Source organism: Sarcophilus harrisii, chromosome 2, assembly GCF_902635505.1.
Source record: "Sarcophilus harrisii chromosome 2, mSarHar1.11, whole genome shotgun sequence".
NCBI lineage: Eukaryota > Metazoa > Chordata > Mammalia > Dasyuromorphia > Dasyuridae > Sarcophilus > Sarcophilus harrisii.
Genome location: NC_045427.1, coordinates 2862267 through 2884861, shown reverse-complemented (window position 1 = coordinate 2884861; position 22595 = coordinate 2862267). Strand labels below are relative to the sequence as shown.

At 56.0% G+C, this 22595-nt stretch overlaps 1 protein-coding gene across 1 annotated transcript; it reads right to left on the bottom strand.

The window, feature by feature from the left end:
• Positions 1 to 2124: 2124 nt before the first annotated feature.
• On the bottom strand, positions 2125 to 18709 carry MATN3 (matrilin 3). Its single transcript, XM_031949595.1, has 8 exons — positions 18361 to 18709; positions 16035 to 16601; positions 8253 to 8378; positions 7413 to 7538; positions 6504 to 6629; positions 5386 to 5511; positions 4405 to 4515; positions 2125 to 2545 (listed from the first exon to the last, which is right to left on the bottom strand). Exons 1-8 carry the CDS (start codon positions 18611 to 18613, stop codon positions 2490 to 2492), a joined length of 1491 nt encoding a protein of 496 aa, XP_031805455.1. The 5' UTR covers positions 18614 to 18709; the 3' UTR covers positions 2125 to 2489.
• Positions 18710 to 22595: the final 3886 nt, after the last annotated feature.

Here is a 22595-nt window from a genome sequence, read left to right as displayed (position 1 = left end):
TCCCCTCTGTAGCATATCTGGTCTATTTCACCTCTGCAACATCTCTGGTTGATTTCACCTCTGCAACATCTCTGGTTGATTTCACCTCTGCAGCATCTCTGGTTGATTTCACCTCTGCAGCATCTCTGGTTGATTTCACCTCTTCAGCATCTCCTATACCCCCCTTCTCCCCTCTAACACTATCACCCCACTGGTGCAAACCCTCATTACCTCACACTTAGCCTATTGCAACTGCTGCTGGGGGCTGCCTGCCTCAATCTCTCTCCATTCCAATCCATCCTCCATTCAGCCACAAAAATGATTTTCCTAAAGCAAAAGTCTGACCCCCTCCTCAACAAACTCCAGGCTTCCTGTTGCTTCCAAGAATGAATATGAAATGTTTTGTTTGGCATTCCAAGCCCCTTATAACTTGCCCCCTTTTACCTCATCAGGCTTTTTCCACCTCTCTTCCCCATGCCCCGTTGGATCCAGTGACACTAACCACCTGGCTGTCCCATGAACGAGACCCTCTATTTCTCTAATCTGTCATTTTCTGTGAATGTCCCCCAAGCTTGGAATGCTTTCCCTCCTCAACTCTGCTTCTTGATTTCTGTTAAGTCCCAGTAAAATCCCACCTTTTCCAGAAAGCCTTTTCCAATCTCTCATAATTCCAGTGTCTTCTGTCTGTTAATTATTTCCTATTTATTTTCTATGTAACTTGCTTTGTACCTATTTATTTATATGTTGTCTCCCCTATTAGATCATAAGCTCCTTGAGGGCAGGGCGTGACTTTTGCCTCTTAATGTATTCACAGCACTTAGCACAGTGCCTGGCACATAGTAAATGTTTACTGATTAGAGTATCATAGGAGTTATGATTTGCTGTATCCTCTCTTAAGCATTTTTCAGTTCACATGTATGTGTTTATTGAGTGATAGAGGAATATAGAGCCACTTAATTAATATCCTCTGAGCTCTGGAGCTGAAGCAAAATGATCCAAGGAATTGCAGAGCCTGGTCCTCTCTCTTTAGAGCCAGACTCCCCTAGGACTGGACCTGATCCTGGTCTGCTTTGGCCTTGAGCCAAGTGGATTAGGAGGGGACCATAGAAAGGGAATCCTGCCCTTGCCCTATCCTGGCTCACCCCACCCCACACCTTGTAAGAGAATGTATAAAGAGAATCCAGACTGACTCTCTGGGAAGCCTCAATTCACCACACTCTCTATGATAGCAGTGAGCATCACGGGAAAACACAAATGACATCCATGGCTCTAGCAAGTTATATGTTTATTCTTCTAAAGTTCATATAAGTTCAGGTGAGAATCCAACTCACTTTAAAAATAACACAGACCAACTCATACAACATAATTAAAGATGATCTAGAATACAATATTCCACATAAAAAAGATGTGGTCACAAAAATGCATCCGAGCCAATTTATAGTAATAAAATCATAACACAGATTTTTTTTTAATTATGTTTGGTAATAAGTTACAAAAATGTTTATAATAACAGAATTTTGCTAGCCTGTAGTTATGGGTCAAAGCCATAAAGAAGCATAACTTCCATGTTATTCTTATATTTAAAGGTTCTATCCGAGGAGTTTATGATTAGATTTATTTTTTTTTTTTTGATACAAGGATCGAGAGCTCCAATATCACAGCTGAGCAAGTCTTATTGAGCATCATGATACAGGGGAGGGCCTGATGGACCACAAGAGTGACTTTAGTGCAGAAAAACACTGATCTGTGTGTTTGTCTTCAGAATGTGTACAACCAAGCAATTATAGGAACAGACAGACTAGATGAAAAGACTGAGCAAGCTGTGTAAGCTCAGCAAACGGTCTAGGTTCCCTTTTGGAGTTCCTTCATCTGCTCAGATAAGGGAGACATTGAAATGTAGACACAGACTTAAAAAAGAAACACTTTAATGAGTTTAGAGGACACATACTATCAAAACAAAAGAGATGAAAAGTTTCCAATGTTAAGGTGGCCACTTTGTTTTATCTTATTAGTATAATTGTATCATTCCAGAATTAAATGTCTCAAAAACTTGAATCTGTAGAGAGAACAATCTCATTGTACTATTTTGAAGCCTTTTTACTTTCTTTTAGAGAGACACGGTTCTGGAAAAGAAAGCATTTGGCGTTTTGTTTTTTTTTTTGTTTTTTTTTTTTTTTTAAGGGGCTCGGTCATCTCCGTCTCAAGAAATGGGAAAGGAGCTTGCCCCAGTTTGGAGTAAAATTGAAAAGCATTTGGGCAACAGGCTGCTTTAAAAGCAGTGTTGCTGAATAGCAAACTCCTAGTTAGTCTCCATGGGTTGCTTTTTGCTTGAAGGAAAAAGGAAAGGAAAAAAAAAAAAAAAAAAAAAGAATTGGTCTCTAGAAATTCATCTTACTATTTACTCAATGATGTTTTTGGTGGCTGGGAAACGGCGCTGGCACGCCAGCGACCAGGGCCCCGTAATTCCCGCAGGCCCACTGTCAGCCTCCTGAGGGGCAAGGGTGGCAGCTCTAGCGGCGGACCTGTCTCAGATCGTTGACTTGTAACTTCTCCAAGATGTCGTCAAGTAATTCCTTGTTAAGGTCAACATCGTTTATGGCAAGAGCTTTGGAAAAGCTGAATTTATGATCACATTTTCCCGGCTGTTTGGTAACCCGAGTCCGCCTTGACAAACCACACTGGAAAGCCACTGTTATTTTTACTACTTGACACCTGAAGAGCGCCTTTCAGTGGAGGAATGCAAGGAAACGCGAAGTACAGGCCGTCACTTCTCCTCTGCCAGTGCCAACCGGCCAACTCAGACATCTGCCCTGAAGTGCTAGACAACCTGCCAAGAGGAGACAGCCGGGACCCCACCGATCTGGACATATAATCGGGACTGGGGAATCAGAGGCCTTTTGTCCCTGGAAGTCTCTGGATTCCATGTTACTCTCCTGTATTGACTTTCTAAGCAACTCTCCTGAGGCTAGAGGGGATAAAAAAACCCCAAAATGGACAGTGTGTCCACGTCTTCCTTGTGTCAGCATACCAGCAGTGCTGTAAACCCGGGGCTTCTCATAAGATGGGGTTGGGGACCCTGGCCTCAATTTGGATGTTTGGGGAGGTGTCTGTGGGGTTCAGAAACAGACTAACTTAGAGGGGGCTTTCTGGACAACCTGCCACTGTAGTTGCCACGGCCAGTAAATGCCACTCCTATGGCTAGATGTGAATGGAGCATGAACTGTGCTATTTGGGAGCTTCCTCCTGAAGAAGAGGTGCAAATGAACAGGAAGAGAACCCATTCTCCTGGGAGGTAAGTCTTCCTAGGATCAAAAGACCATTGAACTAGAGCTGGAAGGTGCTTCAGAGGTTATAACGAGTCAACTGTCATCTTACAATGTGAGAAACTGAGAGCATGGGTGATTTGCCCCACAATGCCCTGGGCATGTAAGTGGGGGGGCCTCGTAGGCTTCCTGTGGGACTAGGATTCCTGCACAGCCTGCATAGGAATATGCAAAAAGCTAGCGAGAACCAAACGGATGGGATCTGGCACCTTCTGCACCAAGAACTTGGGGCACTCTCATGAGGACCCTGTGGAATCTCTGCCAAAAAACAAAACCAGAAGGCTCCTCCCCCTCCCAGAAGGGGCCGTGGCTCCTTTCAGTGGACAGCTCCAGAGCCACTTCCAGTAGCTAACCTGCCCCATCCCCCCCCTCTGGAAAATGACTGTTTCATATGTAATTGTCTTTGTCCCAGAGAACATAAACTCCGGGGACAGGAACTGTCCTCTGTGGCCTTTGTGTCTGCAGCCGCAGAGCACCCCGGAAACATCCCAGAGCCTCCTTTGTTTGACCTTTACAGGCGGCGGGCTCCTTCCCCTCCCACCCCATGGCACGTCACTCCCCCTGCACTAAGGTCCAGACAAACGGCCCTTGGGCCAGCTCCAGGTTCCCGTCTCCCGGGTATGTCTGGAATCAATCACCCCAAGCACTGGGCACCCCAGCTCAGGCCTAAGCTAGAGAAAAAGGCCCGCAGGTCCTGCCCTCAGGAAGCCCCCATTGGGCCATTCCCAGCAAGTCGTCCCTCCTCCCCTCGCCTCCCAGAGGGCAGAGTCTCCACCTAGTCTCAGCGCCAGCTTCTGTCCCAAGGCCTTCTGGATCCCCCAGGCTACAGGAGCCTGCTTCCCTCCCTCCCTCCCTCCCCTCCTCCACCACCCTGGCAGGTAGGCCTTCCTGCACAGCAGCCCCTCTCCAGCCAGCCCTCCCACGGAGGGAAAGGTAACATCACCTTTGTCCTCCTATCGCCAGCCTCTACCTGGCGCACAGTATGTGCGCACCCACCCCGTGCCCAGCGCATATTAGGTGCTTAATAAATGCCTGTTGATCAGTCAGCTGACTGACCGGCTAATTGACAGCAGAAGGGAGGAGGAGGGGACCCAAAGGATATGTTTGGCCGAAAGTCTCTGCAGGTAGGAGGTGACCTTCTCCTGGAAGGCCAGGGTGGCGTCACAGCTGCAGGCGTCCTGTGTGGAAACGAGCCTCCGGGCTTCCTCCACAGCTGTGGGCAAGACACGGAGAGGGCTTTAGGACAGGGGGGAGGGGGAAGGGGGCTGGGAACCTGCCAGCCAGGTCTCCTTTTAAAGAAGGGCAGGGGGAAAGTGCGAGGAGAGGCAGCAGACTCCCCTTCCCGTGGGACACACACTGATCCCTGGCCCCAACCCCGCCCTTCAAAGCACCGGGCCTGATCCGAGGGTGAGACTCTCCACTGGTGCATATTGCACCCCTCTTTGACTTGTTAGAAGGTCCTGGAGACCTGAAGAGAAGGAGCTCTGAATTTAGAGGGTCCTTGAACAGCGGTCCCAGGGTCTCTTGCCTGCGGATCCTAGTGCCTGGGAGCCCCAGGAGGGTCGCCACCGTGTCACAGAGGCTCCCACGGCAGAGCTCCCCGCGAGCAACGCACATGAACGAGAAACTCAAAGGGTGACCCGGCTGTAAGACAATGACTGATGGGAGCTAAGATGACACAGTACCTACTGTGTGACCGCACTGGGCTGGGCACTCACTATCCTTGGAGCCTCACAACAGCCCCGGGAGGCGGGTGCTATTCCTCCATTTTACAAATGAGGAAACTGAGTCAAACTGAGGGACTTGCTTAGGGTCATGCAGCTAGTAGGAACCTGGGCCGGGATTTGAATTCAGGGCTTCCCGATTTCAAGCCCCGTTCGCCTTCCAGCATCTCCTCAGACTAAATGGCTCCGGGTCCTCCACCCCAGGGCCATTCACTCTGAGCTCCCCGGCCTTTGGGGGGGAGGCGGGGAGGGAGGAAGGGGAGCCTGTGTCTGCAGAACTGCAAGCCCGCAGGAGACCTGGACCCGCCCACTGTCTCTCCCCCTCCCCCAGCGTCTCCTCCCCCTCCCCCCCAGCTCACCTGCGCACGAGCGCCCGTCTCCCTGCAGGATGAAGCCCGGGCGGCAGCGGCAGCGGTAAGCCCCGGGCCCGGCGGGCTCGCACAGGTGCTGGCAGCGATGGGTGCCGAGGGCGCACTGATTGTCGGCTGGCCCCCGAGGGGGCGGGGGAGGGGGAGAAACGCAGACAGGTGAAGCCGGGCCCGCCCCCTGGGAGGCTGAAGAGACCCTCCCACACCCACTCCCCCGCAGGTGTGCGCATGTCCGAGCCCTCCCCCACGCAACGCGCTCCCGCACTCACCCGGATGCACGCACACACTCACACGCTCACGGATAGACTTACACGCTTCCACACACGGAGCCTCACACTCACAGACACCTTTGTGCTTGCACACACACATACTCACACTCACAACACACACTCACACTCTTACACACTCACACACACACACACACAAGTGGAGACGGTCTTCCTGGCCAAGCCCCCCCCCTTTCTTCCTGGGACCCCCCAGCCGGGTGTGAGCCGGTGCTCCCGGTTCCCGGCCTTGGAGGCCACCTCACTGTCCTGGCGAAGAAGGGCCGTCCCAGTCCTCTGGAGCGCCCCCCTCCTTCCAGAGCCCCCTCCTCCCTCTGACTGGGCCAGAACCTCCCTTTTTGGCCCTTTGGCCCGAAGTTCTCCCACTCAGCCTCAGCTTGTTCCTTCTCATCCCCAGAGGATCTAGAGCTAGGAGGGGCTGAGAAGGACTCCTGACTCCCCCCATTTTACAGGTTCAGAAACTGAGGCCCAGAGAAACAAAGGACCCCGACCCAAGGCACGCTCTCAGGAAGAGGCCTCCATGATTCTAGATTCCCCAGAGACCTGGGCCAGAGAGGGACTGTCCGGTCCATCACCCTATGGCGCCCTCTTCTGGCTGTCCTGCTTCTCAATGCCTCAGGGCAGGGTCCTCCCAGAGCACCAGGATCAAGCCCCTTGGGAGCCCCCCACGCTGCAGGCTGAGTGCGGCCCTCAGCAGCCTTTCCCTTGATGTCTCCTCAGTGCTTAGCCCAGTGCTGGCACACAGTAGGGGCTTAAGAAAGCCTCCTCACACAGCTGAGGGGCCCTCGGTGAAGCTCGGGGAGGGAAGGCGAGGGGGGCTCCTACCAGAACACGTCTTCTTATCCGGATTCAAGCTGTAGCCTTCGTAGCACTGGCAGTGGTGGGCTCCTGCCCCGTCGCTCACACAGATGTGCTGACACTGGTGGGTGCCCAGGGCGCACCTGTCCTGAGCTGCCACAGGGGTGGGGGGGGGGAAGAAAGGAGCACACGATTGTCACAGTGGGGGGAGAAGGTGCTGGAGGCCGGGCACTGGCTGCGAGCAGACGGGGCAGAGACGGACCCACTGACACAGCCTCCCCCGAGAGCCCTCCGGCCCCACTCAGCCTGCACCTTCCTCCCAGCAGCCCCCTGTGCTTTGGCCCTGGGAACATTCTGATATTGACTGCCCAGGACTCTCCATCAGTAGCCTGTGACCCAGCAGGGTCAATCACACACACATACTCACACTCACACTCACTCACATACACACACACACACGCTCACACACATGCTCACCCATTTACACACACACACACATACACACACACACTCTCTCTCTCTAAGCTTTCCTCATCCCAACATACTTCCCTCCCCACAACTGTGATGGAGGGAGGCAACTCCTGCTGCCCCATCATTGTGATGAGAAAACTGAGGCCCTGCGAGGGTCCGGGGCCACTGGTGGTCCGGGAGGAACGGGGCCAGCTGAGGGCCCTCCCTCTCCCGGCCCAAGCTCCTTCCCCACTGTCAGGCTGCCTTTTTGAACTCAAGTGTGGCCAGCCCCGGGCAGGGCTGATAGAGGGACATGCGCAGGGGACCCTCCCTCGCAGCCCCCGGGGAGCCGGGTGTCCCAGAGCGCACACATCCCCTTGCCGGCCCCAGCACAAGGTCAGCACGGGGGAAACCTTCGCCGAGGGTGCTCAGAGAGAGCGGGCCCCCCCAGAGCCTAAGGGGCGCTGGCCCCGCCCGGCCCCTCACCTGAGCAGGTCTTCTTATCTTCGTTCAGGAAGTAGCCTTCATAGCACTCACAGTGGTAGCCGCCGGCACGCTCACTCACACAAATGTGCTCACACCCATGGGTGTTTAGGGCACACTTGTCAATAGCTGCCAAAAGACGGGCACACAGGTCAGGAGGCAGCCACGAGGACAGGGAGCGTCCTGAAGTTGAGGGCTTTGTACCACCCATCAGTGACCACTTGGGCACTGCCCAGCTCTGAGAGGGCCGGCAGGATGCCCGCCAAGTCCCTCCCAGATATGCCATTAGGGCCCTGAGTGATGCCTCGGGACAGCGAGGGGTCACGCTGAATAGAGCCTGGAACCTTGAGTTCAAATCTGGCCTTAAACATTTACTAGTTGAGTGACCCTGAGCAGCTTAACTTCTCTTTGCTCCTGCAAAATGGGGGCCATAATATCACCCGCTCCCAGGGCTATTGTGAGGTTTGAGTGAGATACTGGTAATGCACTCAGCCCACTATCTGGCACACAGTAGGTGCTTAATAAATCCTTGCCCCCCCCCCTTCCTGTTCTGACTTCCGTTCTGTATTCAGAGGACCCTCCCGGTTCTGCATTGTCTGCACAAGGTCCCTCTCTCCCCAATGTCCCATCTTCTAGAACGGGAGATGGACTGCATGGTTCCCGACCTTGGTCCACAGCATGTGGGCTCCATCCCTCTCCCAGGATTCCCTTGGTGCCGACGAGGGCAGACCTGGCTGCCACGGGGACAGCAGGACCCCACGGGAAGCTTCCAACTTGCGGACGTGCCCGGAGCAAGGGCCCCTCTTCACCTCCCGCTAATGGAGAGTTGGCCACGACTCTTACCTGAGCAAGTTCTCTTGTCCTCATTCAAGGTGTAGCCTTGGCTGCACTTGCAGTGATGGGCGCCACCTCCATCACTTACGCAGACGTGCTCGCACTGATGGGTGCCCAGGGCACACTGGTCCAGAGCTAGCCAAGAGAAGGGGGGGGGTGTCTCTGTTAGCTATCATAAACAAGATAACGAGCAGTCAAAAGTTCCTTTGTTCCCACTTAAGAGAGGTTATTCAGGTTGTATGAGCAACAAAATGGTGGACGGGACATTTCCCGCAATCCCTGTGACCTCTCAGGCCTTCCCCAAACAGAAGCCCCGCTCCCCGATGAAGCAGCTTCAGCTGTCTCCATTGCCCAGGAAACTGGGATTGAAAAGGTTTTACACGAGCTCACTCAGCCCCCTCCCCACTGGCCACACTCTCAGAGCTTGAGAGCTTGCACTAGCAGCAGGCTCCCAACACAAGACCACATTCTGATCCTCCCTCCTAGCACCTCGGAGACCCTGGTTCCAAGCTGGGGACCCGCTCAGGCTGTGAAAGTCCCTCAGGACCGGCAGCTCGCCAGGGTTCTGGAGCCTGTAGCACCAGGACTGCAAAGTTCTGAAGTGCCAGTGCCTGGACAGGCGGCTCGCCAACAGAGCCAGAGCCAGAGAGACAACTCCCCGGGACAGCAGAACTGTTCCGGAGCAGATGGTCCTGTAGCATAGACACGAAGCTCCAAACTGCCGGCCCAGCGCTAGGGACAGAGGGACCGGTCACCAGGACAGGACTCTGGGTAGAGTGGGGGCAGGGCTTGGGCAGCACTGGCCCAAGGGGGAGGGAAAGAGCAGTGCAATGATCTGGACCAGTTCTAACCGCCTAAGTCAGGAAGGAAATCTATAATCTTCCAGAGTGGGAGAAGGCTAAGACACAGACCCAGCACCCAAAACACGACTTAGAGGGGAAGGAGTCAGAAAGCGAATGACAAAGAAAGTCCTGGTGAGAGAGGGAGAGACTGAAATTATGGAAGATTTCAGGAAGAAGAGGACTCAAACACCATGAACATAAACAGGCACTTCAACAGAGAAAACCGGGACAAGTGGAGGAAATCTGGCCTCCACGTGGAATTGATGAATTAGGGCATCTGCGAATAAATAAATACCGGGAAATGACGCAAGGCTTCATGAGGCAGAGAACTCTGGAATCTGAGGCAAATGCGGAGCCACAACACACTGTTCCCCAGCAGTTCGAAAGAAAAATGAAGAAAATAGAAAAGAACAACCCTGAACTTCCGAATGGCAACTGAAAGAATTAACAGATAACCTCCTGAAAAAAAAATCCAAGGCTGCAAATCCCAAGACCTAAAATGGTGAAATTTCATAATTCAATTCCGAAACAAGTTCTGCAAGCAGGAGACATACAAAGGAAAAGACATGGCAATAACCCAAGATGGTGCCCACCAGAAAGCATAGGAAGGGATGGAATAATGTGTTCCAAAGGACCATGGGCTTAGGATGTAGTCCAGGGTGATGACCCTCCAAATCTGAATTTAACCATGTAAAACAGAAGATTGATGTTCGAGAGATGCTGTTCATGTCACAGGAGCTTGGAGGTCATTTAGTCTAAGGCCCTAATTTTATAGATGAGGAAACTGAGGACTAGGGAGATACAGTAACTTCCCCAAAATCACTCAGGATATAGCAGTTAGCACAACTGAACACAAACCCAGATCCTCTGACACTTGATCCTCTTCTCTTTCCCTCTTTCTTCCCCTGTCTCCCTCCCTCTGTCGCCTTCCTATCCCTCCCTCTTCTCTTCCCTTCCCCCTCTTCCTCTCTCTCTTATTCCCCCCTTCCCTTCTCCTTTTCCCTGTGTCTCTCTCTCCACTGTACCACGCTTTGTCCTTGGTTCCTCTCAAATTCTTCCTATCTACTAAGCAATCAGTCATTTTCGATCCTCCATCTGAGACAGACGGTACTTAAGTAACCTGCTGATGGTCACGTTAGGGTGAAGTGTCAGAGGCAGGATTTGAACTCCTCAACCCTAAATCAAATGCTCCCCCCACTACACCACCCTCTGAAGTCCCTTCCAACTTCAGATCTCTGCACGTAGCAGCACAGTAATGCAAACAGGGGCCGGGAAGATCTCTTGTTGGACAGAGGAGATACAGAACTTCACAGTCTGGGATTTGCCAGGACCTCCCTGGGATCCTCTGACAGAGTGGGGATTATGACTCTGAACCCAGTTTGTACTCTCCCCATCTCCCTCTTAGCCTCCTTTATCCACTCAATCTTACCATTTTCTTCTTCAATGACCACAATGCATCTGTGCTGTTTCTCTGGCTCTACTCATTTCAATTTAAGCTGGTGAATCAAGGTTGGATCTTTCCATATGTTCCATATATTTTGTTTTTTTCTTTCTAATTATGACTCTTCTAGCTAATTTCCCCAGCAGCCCTGCAGGAAATCAAGCCATTCTTATCATCATCTCTATTTCACAGATGAGGAAGCGGAGGCTCACAGAGGCAAGATCACCCAAGAGAAAAAATTCTGGGCTCGGGTTCAAGTCCAAGCTCCCACATTTGTTCCCTATGGAATTCCCCTGAGCCAAGCACCTCACTCATTCCTTTGATCCTCAGTTTCCAAATCTCCAACAGGGAAAGAAAAACAATCATTGCACCACTTTGCTCCCACCGTGGCTCCGTTAACCCAATAACACTGTATCACGACTGTGATTAGTGGACCAGAAGCCCAGAGAACAGAGGATGAGCTGACAGAGCTGAGCATTCAGATGGGGTCCAGAGCCAATCGAGCGCCTTCAATCACATGCCAGGGTAACCTGAGCAGGATCCCTTCAGCCCTTCCCTTACTGCCAGCATCTCGGTTTTTCCAGGTTTCTACCATTAAAACTACTCTGCCATGAATGTCTGATACTGTCTTTTGCCTTTCTTGGTATCCCTAGTGTTTCACACAGTAGGTGGTCCATAGTAGGTGTTTAATAAATGTTTGCTGTCTTGGAAAAAAATCTTGTTTTTACAATTATTTTTATGTTGTCTTCCTTTTAGATAGACTGTGAACTCTAGGAAGGAAAGGAAGAAGGAAGAGAGGGAGGGAGGGAGGAAGGAGGGAAGGGAGGGAGGGAAGGAAGAAAGGAAGGGAAGGAGGGAGGAAGGAAGGGAAGGGAAGGAGAGAGGGGTAGAGAGGGAGGGAGGGAAGAAGAGAGGGAGGGAGGGAGGAAAGAAGGAAGGATCTTTTTGGTCCATTTCTTTGTATAAAATAGTGCCTGGCAAATCATGGGGTCGTAGGCACTTAATAAATGCTTGTTGACTCGCTAGCTTAGCAGAGTGCCTGCCCGCTCAGCACCCATGGAACTCTCCAAACCAACCTCCTCCCCCTCCTTCCCGCACCCCGCCCCCCCCAGGCCCCGGGCGTTGCTCTGCTGCCTGAGACTGGACCCGCCTTTGCTTTTTGTGCTGCTGTCCCGGCACTCGGCATTAAGCAAAGCTTTTTCATTCCCTCCCTCATTCACTGTAAGCGTCCGATAAAACGCGCTTTGGATTGATGGGCAATGAAAGGGGCTTTGAGTTTGGCGAGGCCACGTCAGCCTCTGCCGTTCGGCCTCCCTGAGGGCCCGGGAGCGTCTCTGCGCTGGCCCGGGCCCAGGGCCGCCGGGACACCTGCCTCGCGCTCAAGAGAAGCTTTGTGATCCCCGGCAGCCCCGGCGGCGGCTCAGCATGCGGGTCACGGGCCCGGAATGCGGCGGCCCCGGGAGACTCCAGATTCGCACAGAAAACTCATTGACTCGGAGCTCTTGGCCCGGAGGGGGGAGACGGCCGCGTGTGCAGACGGGAACGGAAGCGGGGCGAGCGCGCGCGGGAACGCGGCCAGGCAGCCAGCCGTCCGCGCGCGGGAGGGCGCGCCCCGGGGACCTGTGCCGGGGTGCTCCCGGGGGCGGCTGCGGGTCTGCGAGTGCGAACGTGGCTGTGGACCGAGCGGTGCTGAGTGCAAATAGAGTCCTCTGTGTGTGAGTGTGAGTGCGTGAGTGCGCGTGTGAGGGGTCTGTGGGATGTAGATGTATAGCAAGTGTGTATGTGGGGGGGAGTCCACATATTGTGAGTGTGGTGTGAGACTGTATATTTGTGGGAGTGTGTGTGTAGATACATGCACTGAGTGTGCAAAAGTGTATCTGTGTGTATGAGAGCGTATGCAGGGTATGGATGAGCATGGAGGTATGTGTGAGTGTATGGATTACAAAAGTGAGTATACGCGTGTATGTGCCTATCAGTGTGTCTGAGTGTGTGCGCGTGTGACTTGTGGGTATGTGTGTGAACATATGCATTGTAAGTGTGAGCGTGTGTGAGTGTGAGCACACATGTATGTCAGTGTACGTGTGTGTGCTGGAAGTGTCTGAGTGCGTGTGCAGTGGCTAGATGAGGAACATACCAGTTGTGTGTGTGTGAGCGCGTGGGAATGCTGGGCCCCCAGGAGAACGAGCCCCTCCCTGAAATGCCCGGGGAGGGACCGCAGGGGGGCCGGGCCGGAGGGGGAGGCCCTGAGGGGGAGGCCAGCTGCCCTCCTTCCTGCACCTGAACCTGTGAGCTGAGCCCGGCCTGAGCGCCCCATCTGAGGCTGGCGTGCCTGTGGCGGGAGGGGCCACCCCCCTGCTCCTGGCTCCCGGACAAGGCCAATATTTGCCCAAGAAGGGGCTTTTCGGGGAGCGGGATTTCCAGGACACGAAGCACCACATGTCCCGGCGGCCGACGGCGATGTCCTCTCCACACACAGGACTCCATTTTCTGTCCCTGAACAAACAGGCCTTTTGTGCCAGGGATGGAGAGCCCAGCCCCGGGCTGCTGGCTCCAGGTGCTCCAGACCTGTGGCAGAACACTGAGCCACAGAGAAGCCGGGACTGATGCTGGCCTTCAAGGCTCCAGGGACAGGGCTGTCTAGTGGGCATGATGGTACCGGAGAGGCAGAGAACTTTTCTTCCTTGATCCCCAGAGACCTGTCACCCGGGCACCAGAGGGGCTAATGCTGGAGTTAGCCCTGCACCCCACCTGGAATCCTTCCTGCCCCTGCTAGCTGGGGGAAGCTCACAAGTTTCTTAGGCACCTTGGGTCTCAGTTTCCCCATCTGTACAAGGGAAATAATACTGACACTACTGTACTCATGGGATTCACTCACAGCTCTGGAGACCTTCATGGGCTCTAGAAACATGAGCTATTGTTAGTAGGATTATAGCCGTCACGGTTCCACTAACTGTCAGCCGTAGGACGGAGGGAAGCAGGGTATGGCAGTGGGAAGTACGGTGACTCTGGGATCCAAGGACTTGGGTGCAAATCTCGCCTCTCGTGCCCCTGCAAGGGGAGCCCTGGGCAACTCACTCCGACAATCCTGGCTCCTTCCCCGTAAAGAGAGGGGAACATTTACTAAATGATAATAATGGTCAAGGGCACTTTGTGGATTGATTTTCAATTTGAATGTAACTTTAGCCAAGTTACCCCACACCAGTCCTGGCAGATGAAGACTTTACAGACCTAAGTGAGTGTGTGTATGGTTACATTTTACAGATGAAGAAACTGAGGCCCAAAGAGGTTTCCTTGAGCTTTGGCCCCAAGAGCTTCTGACCAGTCCATGCCTGAGGTCATTTCTGTCTGTCTCTTTCTTTTTCTGTCTTTCTCTGTCTCTGTCTCTGTTTCTCTGTCTCTCCATGTCTCAGAATCTGTCTCTGTCTCTTTCTATTTCTTTCTGTGTGTCTCTCTTTCTCTCTGGTCTCTCTGTCTCTCTGTCGGCCTGTCTTTCTATCTCTCTGTCTCCGTGTCTATCTTTCTGTCTGTGTTTCTTTGTCTCTGTCTTTTTCTCTCTGGGTCTTTATGTGTGTGAGAGAGAGAAACAGAGGGGGGAGGGAGGGAGGGGGAGGGAGAGAAAGGGAGAGGAAGGGAATGAGGAAGGGAGGGAAAAAGGGAAGGAGAGACAGCTCGCTTCTCCCCTTCTTTATCAAGCCTGGGAGGAGAACAGTTACAGGGAAGGGGACAACTATGGGGGGGAGCGGCCAGTGCCCACGACCGCGGCCATTTTCAGCGCTTTCCTAAGTTTGGCTGACCTTTCCCCTCCGTCTCCGTCCCTTCTCTGGACGAGGGGAGCCTCCCTGGGCGGGATCCGGGGAGGGGACCCAGTAACAGCGGGAGGCGACAGAAAACCGAGATACCCAAGAAGGTTCCCCGCTGCGGAGCGATCGCGGGGGCTTCCCCTCCAGCCCGGCCCCGACAGGCGCGTTTCAGGGCCACGTCGCTGCTCGGACGATTTCCTGAGAGCGGAGCGCCTTCGCTTTGAGAAGCTCCCCTCTCTCCCCCCCCCCCCCCCCCCCGCCCCCGCCAGAATGGAGGCGCCGCTGGCAAGGCTGAGGGAGCCCGTCGGAGCCGAGGGGCCGCCGCCTGGGCTGCCCCCCGAAGGCTCCCCGTGAGCCCCCGGCCCCTGAAGGGCTCCCGCCTCCCTGCCGGCATCTTTCACGCTCTGGCGCTGACCTTCCCTGGCGCAGAAAGTCTCTCTTCCCCTCCCTGAATTCGAACTCGCTCTCCCTGAGCTTGGGCGCGCTGGCCGGGCGGGATCTGCGCCCCCCCCCCCCCCCCCACACCCGCTCCCGGTGGCTTCTGCAGTAGCTCGGCCCAGCCCCATCTGCCTCTGTCTCCAGCCTCTCAGCCCCGGATAAAGGCCGAGTACCGGACTGAGCGCCCCGCGAAGATCCTGCATGGAAACAGGAGGTGCGGCTGAATCCCCCGCCCCCTCCCCATTTCTGGGGATGGAAACAGGCTTTCCTGCCCTAAGCCAGCCAGCAACCGGGACCTTAGGACTTCATGGAAGAGGACGCGGAAGGAAGCGCAGGGAAGGGAGATTTTCCTTTTCCCCTCGGGAAAGATGGGGGGGGGGGAAGGAATAAAAGCGGAGTCAGAAATAAATAAAAAGGAATAAAAGCTTCAGGGCTGGCCAGACACCCCTCCTAGAAGGGGCTCCCCACAGTCCAAAAGTATCCGCTTCCTGAACAAGCCAGGGGCACCCCGAATTCTGCTGGGCTGGAAGGGAGGGGCTGCCCATCTCAAGTGGGGAAGGGGCCCATGGTGAGGAGCCAAGTATAAGTGTCAGATCTTCCTGAATCCCCTCCCTGTGAGTGACCCCATCTGCAGGCTCCAGACCTTCCTGAGCCTGACTCCTCATCAATGTCAACACGAATGGACCTGGGGCTTTCCACATCCCACAGCCGCCACTTCCTCCCTGCATGACCCCGGCCAGGTCAGCGAGACCCCAACCTCCTTCTCTAGAATGAGGGGGCTGCCTACTAGATGCCCCCTTCCACCTTCCAGTTCCTCTGCTTCTGTGAGAGACAGTAAGAGCCCTGAACGTGGAGTCACCGGAGCTGGGGTTAAGTTCTGCTATGACTACCTAAGCTCTGCGGCCTTGGATAAGTCCAGTGACAACTCTGGACCTGTTTTCCCATCTATAAAACGGAACCAAGAATAACAAAATGGATGGACCCAGAGAAAGCTCGGAAAACTTGTGTAAACTGATGCAGAGGGAAGTGGGCAGAGCCAGGAGGAGCACGTTACTCTGGGGGCAGCACAGACAGATAAACAGCTGGGAGAGACTTGAGAAATCTGTGGGCACACTAGCTGCCCCGAGCCCAGAGGAGGGAGGAGGAAACCTGCTGCCCGGGCTGGACCCAGCTGATGCACTCAAGGTGCAGAACGAGGGGGGGACGGGGAGTGGCCAACAGGGGAACTGCCTTTGCTTTTGGGTTACAAAGGGCTGAGCCTCTGTCTTACCGCAGAAAGTTTCCCGGAACTTCGAGGTCACTTTCTCAATCACCCCATAGGTCTCGACATAAAACACGTGGTCATCGAGGGGCCTGCTGGCGATGGTCCTCAGGGACTGCATGTCTGCCCGGTCCACCCCCACGGCATAGATCTCGATGCCGGCCGCTCGCGCCCGGGCCGCCACCTCCTCCACCTGGTCCTGCGGCCGGCCGTCGGTCACCATGATGGCCACCTTGGGGATGTTGGAGGAGGCCGCCCGGGCCCCAGCCTCCACGGCGAAGGCTTCGTCCATGGCCTTCTGGATGGCCAGGCCGGACATGGTGCCCGTGGAGAGCGGGATGACCCGCGACACCGCCTGCTTCACCGAGGCCTTGTCAGAATAGGTCTGGAGGCTGAACTCGATCTTCACGGTGCTGGCGTAGTTCACCAGGGCCACCCGGGTGGCGCTGGCCCCGATGTCCAAGCTCTCGATGATCTTGGCCACGAAGCTTTTCACTTTGGCGAACTGCTGGGGCCTCACGCTGCGGGAGCTGTCGATGATAAACACCAGGTCCAGGGGGCGGCTCCTGCAGACCTCTGTGCGGACAAGATGCAAGCCGGGAAGGGTGAGCCGGGGCAACACAGGGAGATATTGAGGACCCACCTCCCCCTCTGCCTGCCCCTTCTTCCAATTTTCTTCCCAGGGGCACACAGCCTGGCTTACCTAACCCTAGAAGTGGATCCCAAGAGAACAGAAGAGTTATGAAGCTCCTACTGAGCGCTCTGTCCCGGGGAACAAACACCCTTTAAAGCTGGAAGAGCCTTAGAGGGGACCCAGCCCAGAACCGGAGCTTCAGGAATGAGAAAGCAGAGGAAGCTCAGGATCAGCAGCCCGAGTCAGAAGCAGGATCTGAACCCTTTTTCCTGCCTCCCTCTGGGCCAGCAGAGGTCCTTGGCTGCCCTTGGACGCCTCAGAGGAGCTCAGGAGAGGGCTCTGGCTGTGCCCCAGGAGACCTTCAAGTAAGCACGGGGCTGTTCTGCGTCCTGGTCTCAACTCCCCCCCCCCCCCCCCCCCCCCCACACACACACAAAGCCTGAGCAGCGGTCTCTGAAGAAGGGAGGAGGGACTGAGCTTCTCCCCGCAGACCCTCTCCCAGCTCCTCCCCCTTCCCTCCCCCCCCCCTCAGCCAGGGGCAGTAACAGCAGCCAGGGCGGCAGCTCTGGGGACCCAGACTCAGGGGAGGCACCTTGTAAGCCTCGGGAGCCGAGGAGCCCGTCAGAAGACTCGGCATGGGACCTCCACACAGCATCTCGGCCAGCTTTAGCTTTCTGGGCTGCCGGGAGCTCCCTCCCACCAGCCCCCCTCAGGCAGTCCAGCCTGGAAGAGCCTCCCAAGGCCGAAATTTGGGCCGCCCCGAGCCTCAGTTGGCCTCTGTGCGCCGCCTCTGCCCCTGGTCCTGGCTCCCCAGGCAGCCCCAGAAGGCCGGCCCCTTCTGTGGCTCAGTCCCTTACCCTCTTGAGCCCAGCCATGGCACCCCCTCAGCCTCAGCTTCCCACCTTTGTGGGGTCCTGAATCCCTCGGTTTGTCTTAAATCCCCTTCACCCCAATTGATATGAAATAGAAAATCAGTTTTAGCGCTTCCCATGCAAGTTCCCCTAAAGCAAAACAGATTGGTTTTTCCCAACCCCCCCCCCCTTGTCCTGCCACTATCCTGTGCCCCAAGGCTTCCCTTCTGGAGGTCACACCCCTCCCCCCTCTCTAGCCAGACCTCAGCCCACCGGGAGATGAAGGTGGGCTTCATCCCAAGCCCACAAGATCCCACAGCTGCTCAGCGCAGGGCTGGAGCCACTTATGCAGTCAGACCCCCCCCCTCCCCTCCCCACCAGCTGCTTCTCCTCTCCTGCCCTTCCCTGCTCCGCCCTACAGTCCCGGTGCCTTCGAAGGATGCCAGCGCAGCCCGCGCCGTGTCTGTGCCCAGCCCGCCTCATCTCGTGCCGGTGTCTGTCCAAATCATCTCCTCCCCTGCCTGTGCCCAACCCATCTCCTCCCGTGCCCGTGTCTGTGCCCAGCCCGCCTCCTCCCTTGTCAGTGTTTGTGCCCAGCCCGTCTCATCCTGTGCCCGTGTCTGTCCAAATCATCTCCTCCTGTGCCCATGCCCAGCCCGTCCCTTACCCTGCCCGTGCCCGTGTCTGTGCCCAGCCCGCCTCCTCGGTGCCGTGCCCAGCTCGGGTCGTCCCGCACTTCCCCATCCGCTGCGCCCCCAGCCCGGCCCCCGCCTCGGGGCTGCGCCCTCTCGGTTCTCCGCTCCCCGCATCCATCCCGGCCCCGCCCGTCGGTCCGCCGCCGGTCCCTCACCTGCGCTCCTGCTGCCGCCGGCTCCGCGGCGCGGGATTTGGGGTTCGCGGGCCCCCGCGTAGCCGGGCGCTCCGAGGCTGCTCCCCGGGCCGCCCCCCGGCCTCCGCAGCCCCAGCTGGCGCCGGTCCCGACCAGCCGCCTGACCCCGAGCCGTGGGCACCCAGAGCAGGAGGAAGAAGAGGAGGAGGAAAGGGAAGAAGCGAAGGGGGCTAGCCCCGAGCCGGCGTCCCATGGTCCTCACGCCCTGATGCATCCTCGGCCGCCCCGTCCCCACCGAGCTCCTGCACCGGACTGCGAGGCCCCACCCGGCTGGAGAGCGGGCCCCACGGCGGCCCGGCCCTTGGGGGAGGAGAATCCCGCCCCCCACAGCCGCCGGCCTCCCCCGCCCCCAGGGCTGCCGGGCATCCGGCCCAGCCTCCTGCCAGCCCGGCCCCTCCGAGCCCCTGCCCCTCCCCGGGCTGCAAACCTCGGAGCGCAGAGAGAGGTCGCTCTCGGTGAGCCCCCTGCTCCTGACGCTGAGGAGCTCCGCCCTCCGCAGCCCCTGGCCCACCCCCACGCTGGGAAGGGACTCTGGGGAAGCCCCCTGAAAGGGAAAGGGGGGGGGGACAGAGATGGCAGTTCCACAAACAGTCTTTGCACACCTGCTGTGCCCAAAGCCCAGGCCCGGCAGAGCGGCCAATTGAGCCCTGCTGCCTTTCCCAGTCTGGGGAAGAGATAACACCAAAAAAGACAACTGAAACATTCCTCCAGGTGCCCAAGCCAGTGTATCTGAGACCCAATACCCCCAGTCACTGAGCTCCGAGAGGAGAGAGACTCCTTTAAGGCAAACGGGGAAGAAACAGGAGAGTATCTCTGGAGATGATAAGGGGGTTTATTTATTGATGAGGAATGGGGGTTAAATGACTTGCCCAGGATCACACAGCTAGTATCATGTTGAAAGCTGAATCAGATCAGGCCATCCTCAGCAACAAGATCAACCAAATCATTTCTAATGGAGCAGTAATGAACTGAACTAGCTATGCCCAGAAAAAGAACTCTGGGGGATGACTAAAAACCATTACATTGAATTCCCAGTCCCTATATTTATGCACACCTGCATCTTTGATTTCCTTCACAAGCTAATTGTACAATAATTCAGAGTCTGATTCTTTTTCTACAGCAAAATAACGTTTTGGTCATGTATACTTATTGTTATCTAATTTATATTTAATATATTTAACATCTACTGGTCATCCTGCCATCTAGGGGAGGGGGTGGGGGGGGTAAGAGGTGAAAAATTGGAACAAGAGCTTTGGCAATTGTTAATGCTGTAAAGTTACCCATGTATATATCCTGTAAATAAAAGGCTATTAAATTTAAAAAAAAAAAAAAAAAAAAAAAAGCTGAATCAGAACTCAGGTCTTCTTGACTCTAGGACTTGTACTTTATCCACTGTACCACCCAGCTACCCTGGGCTGCCCTTTAAAGAATGGGGAGGAGGAACTGAGCAGGTGACGAGGGCATGGGAGGACACGCTGGGAACAGGTGTTCGTGAGCAAAGGCCAGAGGGACAAGTCTAGGGAGTCCGGTCCCCTTCCTTTCCAGAAAGGGCGGTTCCGAAATGAGATCTTTTGACCTGCTGCTAATCTGGGCTCAGCTAACTGCCACTAACCTCAGCTAAGGGGTTGGAATTCTGCTCTGGCCTTTCCTCCAGCAGGTGTTCCATTAATGAGGGGCAGCCTGAACAGGGGATGCATCTCTGATCTTGGATCCAGAGAGCCGGGTTCGAATCCCACCCATGGAGCTCTGGCAAATTGTTTAATCGGCCCTAGACTGCCATGTCGTCTCCTCCGTATTGTCTGTTGCTCTTCCCTTGAGGAACGTCTTCTCCCTGTTTCTCCTGGTTCCCCTCCTGCCTCCCCAACCTCTCCCTCTCAGTCTCCTCTGCCAGCTCCCCTGCCTCTCGTTCCTGTGGATCCCGTGCCTCTGTCCCGGCTCCTCTTCTCCCGGCCAGAACACGGCTTCTGAGACTTCTTCCGCCCCTTCTCTTTCCGGATTTGGACGTTGCCTCAGGTATGTAAGTGTGTAAAATGGGTAGCAACATTTACTGACAATAGGGCAGGACTCGGTGCCCCCGACCTTCAGGTACAAGGCCCCATGGGGGCTGAGCCAGCGTTTAGGAAGCTGGGGTCTGGGCTGCTCCCCCGGGCATCTCACCGGCTCCAGTGGCTTCAGTGACATCTCTGTGCGGCTAATTCTCAGATGCACTGCCCGGCCCCACCCTCTCCTGACCTTCTCTATCTCCAAGTGGATGTCCAGGAGAAATCCTGAACTCCCCGTGTCCAAAACCGAGGTCAAGACCCCCCCCCCTCCACCAAGTCCTCCCTTCCTCGGCCCAACTTCCCTATCACTCTCGAGGTCGTCACCGCCCTCCCAGCTATGTTATCGCCAGTTCTTCACTCGGACCCCCCCCCATCCAAGCAGTGTCAGGCCATGTTGATTCTGCCTTCTTGCCACATGAGCCTGGTGCAGCCTCGTCCCCTCCGGGCTCTGGCACTAGTTGCCGGGGGAGGGAGTCGGCCGGCCTCCAGTCTCTCCCCATTCCAGTCCGGCCTCCACTAGCTATCAAAATCATCTTCCTAAAGTACAGGCCAGAACAAGTCTTCTCCTACTCTATAAACTTCATCGGCTCCCCATTGCCTCCAGGATCGAACACAAAACCCTCTGTGGTTCCAAGTCCTGCGGAACCTGGCTCCTTCCCCCATTTTCAGTCCTAATGTACTTTACTCACCCCCCATACTCTCTGATCACCTGACACACAAAAAAATACAAAGAAAAGCTTTTCTCTGCCTCCCCGGGGCTCAGAAAGCCGGGAGCCTGGCACTGGTGGCAGTTACTACATAGCTGTTGACTTCTCCAGCCTTAAAAAGTCCGGTGACTTAATTGGCCGCTTTTACGTGCCCCAGAGTCCCCACCTCTGCCGTGAAAGAATGGAGCTGGGGAAAGCCGGGCCGGATCATTCAGGATCCCCCAGAAGCCACCAGCTCCCTTGGCTGAGTTCCAGCTGTTTACCTTGTCATAGTCCTTGGCTCTGGAGATTTCCCCTTACTCCATTTGGTAGCACGTGATGACGTCTCCTGGGCCCCGTCTGTGCACTTGATTTGATTAATCGGTCCTTGTGCATTTATTGGGTGTCCTGTGTGTCGGGTTGTAAGTTGGGTATCCCCTGTGTGTGGGGCTGTAACTGAGGGTCTGCTGTATGTCAGACTGTAAGCTGGGGGTCCGCTGTGTGTCAGACTGCGAACTCGGCCGTTTGGTCCCAGGCTAACAAAGCCGGACACAGCCCCGGCCTCGGGGAGCTTACGTTCTACAAGCGTCCCCGGGACAAAAAGACTGGGGGGGGGGGGGAGAGAGCGAGGGGAAGCATAGGGCAGAAGAGACAAGGGTTTCGCGCCCTCCCTGCCTCCCCCCTCCCTGCCTCCCCCCTCCCTGCCTCCCCCCTCCCTGCCTCCGACTCTAACCCTCCGGACTCCCGACCTGGCTGAGACTCGCTCAGGCGGGGCGGGCGGGGCGGAGAGCGGGGCTCCGTAAGCCCGGACAGAGGCCCGGTGTTCGGGCTCGCCGCCCCCCCTGCGCCCCGCCCGCCCCGCGGAGCTGCCCCCCCCCCGCGGGGGGTGCAGGGGGCTCGGGCCGCGGCTCTGCCTTCTAAAAGAGCCTTAGAAAAGGGAACGTGAGGGGAAGGGCCGCTGGCAGCGCCGGGCCGGCCACAGGCACGTCGAGCAGCTGGAAAGACAAACACGGCGCCCGGGGCCAGACGGGCCGAGGAGGCGGCCGGGGAGCCAGGGGAACCCCGGGGCCCCGCCCCCCAGCACCGCGGGAAAACCCAACCCCTTCCCTCACAAGGGACCGTACGGGGGTTGGGGAAATGGGAAATCCCTTTCCGGAGGGAAAGCCGAAGACCCAAGTCACAAACCCTCCAATCCAAAATTTCTAAATGGCCCTCCCTCGGACTCCCTCCCTCCCCCATCAAAAGCAAGGCAACCCCTCCGAAGCCTCCCAGCAGGGGAACCGGGCCAGGGCCAGGAACACGGGTACGACCCCTCCCGACCTGGGCTACCGTTTTCCTGGGCTGGACAGACCGGGGCTGCTGGGAGGCGGGGATGGGGGGGGGAGCCCCCAGCGAGGGGCACAGCCGGAGGAAACGCCCAGCGGGGGGAGACGCGGAGAAGGCGGGGAGGAGCGGCCGGGGGCCGGGG

Coding starts and splice junctions, on each gene's coding strand:
- MATN3 (XM_031949595.1), bottom strand. CDS start 18,613: ATGCATCAGGGCGTGAGGACCATGGGACGCCGGCTCGGGGCTAGCCCC. Junction 8,379..16,034: donor GTTCCGGGAAACTTTCTGCG/GTAAGACAGAGG, acceptor TCTCTTGGCTAG/CTCTGGACCAGTGTGCCCTG. Junction 4,516..5,385: donor AGACGGGCGCTCGTGCGCAG/GTGAGCTGGGGG, acceptor TCTTGCCCACAG/CTGTGGAGGAAGCCCGGAGG.